This window comes from Anopheles darlingi, chromosome 3, assembly GCF_943734745.1.
Source record: "Anopheles darlingi chromosome 3, idAnoDarlMG_H_01, whole genome shotgun sequence".
Taxonomy (NCBI): Eukaryota; Metazoa; Arthropoda; class Insecta; order Diptera; family Culicidae; genus Anopheles; species Anopheles darlingi.
The window spans coordinates 58359542-58367041 of record NC_064875.1 but is presented as its reverse complement, the minus strand read 5'-3'; the positions used below and the strand labels follow the sequence as shown (position 1 = coordinate 58367041).

At 50.5% G+C, this 7500-nt stretch overlaps 1 protein-coding gene across 1 annotated transcript in view; it reads right to left on the bottom strand.

Annotated features, from left to right (window-relative positions):
• Positions 1-7500, bottom strand: part of LOC125955659 (uncharacterized) — a 41989-nt gene that overhangs the window by 33723 nt on the left and 766 nt on the right. The window contains exons 2-3 of the mRNA XM_049686798.1: positions 2398-2609; positions 1982-2349 (exon numbers count right to left, since the gene is read on the bottom strand). Of these exons, the coding sequence (XP_049542755.1) occupies positions 1982-2349; positions 2398-2609 (580 nt within the window). The remainder of the gene's footprint in view (positions 1-1981; positions 2350-2397; positions 2610-7500) is intronic.

Below are 7500 nucleotides of genomic sequence, written 5' to 3'. Positions count from 1 at the left end.
GAATTCTATGTCTCGCATCGCAAGCTGCCGTGGAATGGCGCGTCGACGTTTGCAAAATTTAACCAAAATGCTGATAAAGCGGCTGGTGAATTCCGAAGGGAAGGAAGAAGCATTAGGACGACGGACAGAGCAAACATCTCGTCACCACCCAGCACCACTGCCTGGAAGTGGGGTTTTGATCCTCTCGATGAGGATTTGTACGGTACCCGGTGTGCGGCAGTTGCGTGAGGCGTATGGGCATGGGCTCACCTATCTACCGGTACCTTTTGGGTGGTGGGGAGCTGGGGTGACTCGTTGGCAAGGACAACATTCGTTCCCGGGGACGAAAACAATAATAAAATGGAGTATCGTGTCGTGCCGTGTCGGTATCTCCGTATTTGCCTTTCTTTATTCGAAATCTTCGCCTTTCGAACACGCCGCCCATCTGCTCCGGTAACGGGTGGCTAGGGATGGGGCGGGGGACGCAGTAAACGACAGTTCGTCGGTGTCGTTCCAGCGAACTTCGACCAAGATTGTATAGGATGGCATCTACATGGTCCATGGTTGCATGGCCCTGACGTTGGAACGGTGAGGCGGAACCGGATCAAGTATAACAATAAAATCTTCAAATTTATTTGTTTGTTCTTGGCGAAAAGAGGAGGCACCTCCGGGATGGCGAATGGTGCCGCATACCATGGCGGATGTTCGGTGATGTTCGCCTTCTGAAGCTGGAACTCTAAAGAGAATCGCGCGTCAAAGCAGAGCAGACCGACGTCTCTCCTTCGCGAGGATGAAGACATTTTTATGGATTCGAAATGAATCCAGCGAAAACAAAGCGAAGGAATTGTGGCAAAAGGGAAAATAAAAAGATAAAACCAACCATCCCGCGGGTGGAGTGCGAGTGTAGCCGTTACCGGGGGATGGATTAGAACAGACAGAGAGTGTACTCAAGTAGGGTAGGGTCCGGGGGGGGGGGCGGGGTGTTTGGAGACAGGTCCTATACCAGCCCAACACAAGCACAAGCAAAAGACAGAAATGCGTCCATTCATCAAACGGAAGTGACTGTTATTTGCCGGAAAGCGTGATGCTCGTTCGTCGCCGTCGAGCGAATCTCGTGATGCGCACATCTTTTTTGCTGCCACAAAATGGCCGCCAATAAAACGTGGGGAGGCGAGCTCAGAATTTATTGATCCAGCGCCAGGCCAGGGAGTTCAAACCAATTACTTACGTCACTTGTAGCAGTACGATTCGCGGAACGTGAATGATCGCTTTCTCCATTTTTGGTTGTTGTTTGTTTTGCCTGTCTGGCTGTCTGTTCTTTGGCGCCAGAGCATGCCATGGAGCCATTACCAAATGAATTCTGAACATATTCGATATTGCTGGAGGTTACTACCCGGTACATGTAACGTATTGGCACTTAACATGCTTGAGCAAAGCATCTACTTGATGCATAAGTGTACATACATCACTGTAGAACAAAACAAAAAAATGTTCCAATTAACATTTTATGTATCACAACAACGGTTGAACTTTCATTGTACTCGTATCAGTTAAATGTACTACCCAGCAATGTACTGTCTTGGAGCATCGTATATTGAGATAGAATTGATTGTTACTACGCAGTGTCCATGGCTAACCGTAGATTTCAAACTGGAAGATAAACTCAACTACATGTCATTTCTTGAATGCTTATTCTAAATGTTTGAACTTTATTGATCACTGCGACCTAGAGGAACAGGAAACAACGTAACCTTACAACACAAAACACAACCGGATGGTGGTTCTTTGTGTGGTCAGCCATTCGGTGTGCTGTTTGTCCGTATCCAGCCCAAACGGTTTGAAGCCCAAAAGCGCGTGTGGAGGTAGAAGGTACACTTTACAATCTCATAATCGGAAACGTCGCACCACCCAGGGATCCGGGCGACAACAATCAAATTCACCAGAACATGTTGGTCACCAGCCTCCACCAGCCTCCACCAGCCAGCCAGTCCGTACCACTTACCTCTCGTAATCGAAGCGACAGTACAGCTTACCATCACGCATAAAGCACGAGTGCATTAGGCGGATCGAGCAGGAGGTACACTGGAGGCACCGTTCGTGGTAGGTACTGTCGACCACCTTCATGATGTAGCGATCACAGATCGGGCTGCAGCACTGACCGCACAGCGAGCTACCGGCGAGCAGGCTGACCAACCCATCCGCCACCGGTCCGCCGGTCGTCGGCACACCGTTCGCACCATTAGCGTCGTTTTCCGCTCCATTCCGTTCCACCAGCATTATCCTGCCATCCGCCGGTGATGATCCGGACGATGGTGGTAGTGGTGGTGGTGGTGCTAACTGTGGAAGCTGCTGCTGCTGCTGTTGTTGCTGGGTCATGTGTTGTTGTTGTTGTTGTTGATGTTGGTGGTGGGACGATGCCGTGCTCGTCGTAATTGGTGTTTTAGCACTACAACTAGTAATAGTGCCCGTTGTGGCCATGTTGTTAGTCCGTTCGTTGCTCGGCGTCGAGGTGATGGCCATGATGTTTGCACCGGGTTCGCTCGTCAATGCCTGCTCCTCTTCCTGACGACCACCACCACCAGCACTCCGTGCTTCCGCGACCATCACATTGCACTTCATTTCCATGGGAACTGTAGCAGATGAGACAGAGGGAAAGAGAGAAAGCAGGTTAGATTGCGTATGCTGCTCGGTGGCTTGGTTGCAGGAGGGCGCCCGCCCTCCACTAGGCCGACAATATCGACAAACAAGAGCAATCGTGACGCAATCGAATGGAAAAACGCAACATAACAAGGCCCCGGTGACGGTGCCGGTGTGGTAGTAGCGGTAGGGTTGGACCGAGGGCTCTACTCTATTTGCTCGACGCAAACATGCGACGCACACGGAACGCCGCACGCGGTGCCCTCGGTGCGGATCAAACAACCACCCCAAAAAACCCACCCAAACCAACAACACCAGAGGAACGAACGGCCACACAGTGTGTATGTGTGTGGCACCAATCGGGCACTAATCGGGCACTAGTTTTGGCTTTTGGTCCCTTTTGTTTGGAGGGAAATCGTCCGGCAGAGAAGTCGTCACCGACGTCGTCGTCGTCGTCGCCGCCGCCGTAAGGATCTTGAGGGATCCGATAGAGAAAGAAGCGAATGCCTTGCGATTTCACGCGCGCCAGACCAAGGCGCGCGGGGGTGTTATAGGAGTTTTATGTAAATTCGCCAAATTATTCGACTCCCGATGTTACCGCTCGTTGGCTCGATGAGTCGAAGGTCCTTTCGTTCTTCTCGCTATTGCATGACCTGGACTAGCTCCTTCAAAAAGGTAGCCAGGGCTGTTGTTGTTGTTGCTGGGAGGAGAAATTTAATTTTAATCAAAAGCATTACCCCATGGATCGAGCACTTGCTGCTGCTGCTGCTGCTGCTGTTCCTGCTGTTATAACCAGAGTGGCCATTTGCCAACATCAAAGAAGCGAAACAGGACCTCGGTGACGATGGTCGAGAGATGCACATTTACCGTTCGGTGCACCTGTGTGCGATCCGTTCGACCTGACCGGCCGAATGACCAATTTCCATTTGGAGAGGGCTTTCCACGCACTTCCGTCCGTCACTGGGCTCCGGATAAAGTTATTTGTTTTAAAATTGCACTCAGCACCGGGTCATCGTAATGTGAGAACGGTACGGTGCTGGTGTTGACGTGTTTCAATCGGATACGAAGCCACCATACAGTATCTCTCTCTCTCGAGAGAGAGAAAGAGGCTCAAGGCTCATGAAGTCCCTCTCCCCCTCCTTTTTCTGTGTCCCCATGGGAGAATAAAAACGGGGCGCAACAGTGTTGCCTGGAAGTGCCCGTCCGATGGATCCGTCTGTACATGTCGATAACATTTCCTGTTACTGAACACTCATTATCGACGTCGTCCAGGCACTTCAATGGACTGCAGCCATCGTTTACAGTGTTGCAGCAGTGGCCGATCAGGATGTATGGTTGGATTGAGTACCGACACTTGTAAAAAGCGACACAGGACGAGTGAAGGATAATGGTTTAATAATGTATAATCGAGAATCACCTGAAGTGGAGCTGAAGTCTTTTGTGTAATTTTATCGCGCAAATAAGCTGCGTGGTTGAACGAGATTAATTAAATAGTTTGTAATTTAATGAATTTCATTAACAAACTGATCTATTCAGCTAAACAATAACTGGAGTGCTCATTGTTCGAAAGCAGAGGGCAAAGAATGCACATACTGTACGTACTGGATAAATAGTTGGAATATTTGCTTTACAAAAATTCCATTTCCAAATGCCAAAATTACACTACACCACAGGGTACAGCGCAGACCAGATCCGGACAACACAAAAGTGGCTAACAAAAGCCGGATCTGCTGATACCGCGAGTGACCTGAAGGGTTATGAGGCCACGTCGGCCAGTCAGATGGCGCGATGAGTTTAATCCGCGCCAACGTAGCAGCGGGTGGTGGTGAAAGGTCCACGGCAGGACAGGACAGGACAGGAATGGTGACATACTGGACCGACCTGCTGGCCGTGCCGTGCTATTGAAACGAACGGATTTACGGGGTTGCACTTTGGCCACATTGCTACCACCTGACGCGCGCCAAACAGTTCTTGGGTTGTGTTGGCTAGGTGGTGTCTGTTTGATGGATTTATCCGATTAGTCTTTGTGCGTCTAGCGTTGTTGCAACGCACCGCAGGGGGGGGTGTGTGTTCAATCGCATGGGGTGTCAGTGCCGGAACTAATCGATCATAAACAATGATCTCGCCTTCTCGCGATGGGCGACGGTACCGTCACCGTGATGATAGCGACCTAGCGACCACGTGGTTAGGAAGGACGACATTGCGTGGTTTATGAGGAGCCTCGGTAAAGGCAAAAGGTTCGCCGGTTTCGTTCAGTGAATCCCTAATTATGCATGCACATACCAGTGACCATTTTTATGCTAATCGCATCAGCGTAACAAAAGACATGCACAGCTTCTTCCTCGGCTTCGGTTCGCCCGGTAGCCACGTCAACCATCATCATCGCGGTGAAAGGAGGTTACCCCTCGTCGCTTTCATCGTTCCAGGTCGTTCCCTCCCTTGGCAGGGAAACTAACGAGGGGCAGAAACCATACGTTGGCTGTCGCGCCAGAGCTACTAGGGCCGAGGGACCACGCACGAGGGTTGCAGCACAGATTCCGTGCGATACCGTGGATGTCAGATTAGGCAGGGGAAGGGAATCCAGTTTAAAGACAGACTACAAAACGATGCACTTGCTCCGTAAAGCGCTTTAGCTCCGTACAGCTAGAAGCAAGCAACAAGCCGCACAAGCAAAAGGGCGGCTGTTTGTCATAAGGTTTTGCGGAGGTAAGTTTTTGCAAACAACTAATCTTCTCCCCGGGTGGCGGTGACGGTGATGGAATTAAATTCGCCGACGAGTTTCACCGTGGAGCCAGCTACGTAGAGGAATAGCTTATCGTCCTGCCTGTCTTTGTCGCTTAAGTAGTTTTTAATCAGAAGTAGTAAACCATCGCAAAAGTTCTTTCACTTTCTTTCTGGGTAAATGTTTGTTGAATGGTAAGAAGTATTGTTGACGACGCGCAGAGTCTGTCTCGATACTTCTGATGAACTTACACAAGACGCAATATGCTGCTGCGTTTATTGTAGATGTCATTGCAGCGTTACAAACAGTTGTTTATAACTTTACCAATTATCGTACCAAACAGACCTGACCTGGACTGTTTTAGCTGAGGAGCTGCCTCGCATCAGCAATTACTGTCTCACGGCTCCTGGCAGACACATGGCAGACATTCAAGAATTGATCCAAAAGACGCGAACACATTACGTCATCGGACACAGGGGCAAGGAATGTTCAGTCCTGGGCGCTTCTGGTACTCGTGTGTAATGGAAACAAAAGGGTTGCTAATGAGGTCCGCAATATTTATCACACTTACTGACCCCACTTCACCACTCTCTCCTACGTGTGGTGCACGTGAGGTATGCAGCCGAAGCCACCATTCACACCCCGCCACGTGTTATCACCCGGAGAAAGGAGTACACACACACACACACACAGGAATGTGGTGCGCGGAAGTAAGCCACCGACCGACCGACCGACAGACCGACCGGTAAGACCCGAAAAAAACCTGTCTCGGTGTGAACCATTTCCGGCCGCCAACATAACCGAGGTGGTGCTTAGGTATAGCGGGCGCCCTTTCACTTGTCTACTCATTTCGCACACCATTTACTATTCATCGGTCGTGTTAATTATGAATCCGTGCCATTTGTTGGAAAATGGTTCACCCGCTCCCATCCCTCGATCCAGAACCGGATCTGGTGTAGAGCTAGAGTAGGGAACTTTCAGTTCCCGAAATTTCCTGGAAAGCACCAGCACCACCGGTTGGCTGGTGACTTTGAAACTTTGAATGCCATCATGTCTCGGTTCCGGGGGACAAATGAGGAAATGTTTAACACCTCGCACCACAGCTACCATCAAAGGCGTGCGACAGGATAATTTATCTCCCTGCCCGGTTCCTGCTCGGTTGGGGGGGTGTTGACAGTGGCTACAGACGTAATTATGTAGCGATCGTGCGCATGAATTATGCTGCCCGCCGTCGCCCATGTGGCCGCAACGCTGGTGTTGTGGCACACGACGATCGACACTTTAATTTTAGTCTCGTGCCCCAGATACTTGGGCGCGGCGTGTGGCGCGGCATATTTTGTGTAATATTTCTTCAAATTTCTTTCCCGAACTCGCGTGCCGGGAGTGTCAAGAGAAACGGGTTCGCCGGTATCATCATCGGTCCCGTCTTCGTCGTCGTCGTCGTCGTCACCTAAAGGGTTTTGGTCCCGAAAAACGGAAACCTTCTTGCGATGACACGCGGTACGGAGCGCGCAGCTGTGGAGGACCGGTGCTGGCGAGACATCCAGGATCTCCGACTCCGGAACTCACCGGGTGTCCACAGGGGCAACGGGGTTCCACGCTGACGACAGGAAGGCAATACTTAAATAAACATTTCGCTCGACATTCTGTAACATTAACTTCCATCGACATCGTTTTGTCGCCATCGACCGGCGGTGCCGTGGCGCGGGACAACGGAAAGGGCCAACGAGCGATGTAAAAGAGTTAAAAACTCATCATCATCGAGACAGCGCGGCGGCGGCGGCCGCGTCGGCAGCAACGACATAGCCTCCAGTAATAGGTTCGAGTGTCATTCGCAAAGTTGTAAATCTTTTAACAAGCCAGATGTACCGAGCATCTCGATGCGGATCGATGATGAAGAGGAGGAGAGCGTTGTTGCGTTCGTTGAAAGGAAACACTCGACAATCGAAGCGAAACGCTCTTTTGCGAAGCAAAAAGGATTCCCGGGCGTCTTGTGACTCATTTTTGGCATTTCTTCTCGCCAACCACAAGCAAGCTCTTGTAGAGGCTGCGCTGGCAGATGGTGTTTGGTTGTGGCTATGCCAAACAGACACCTTGATTCTGTGGTCCCGGTGGAGAGGGTTTCACAGTTTAAAGTTCTCTTAGGATGGTTTTGTTGAAAC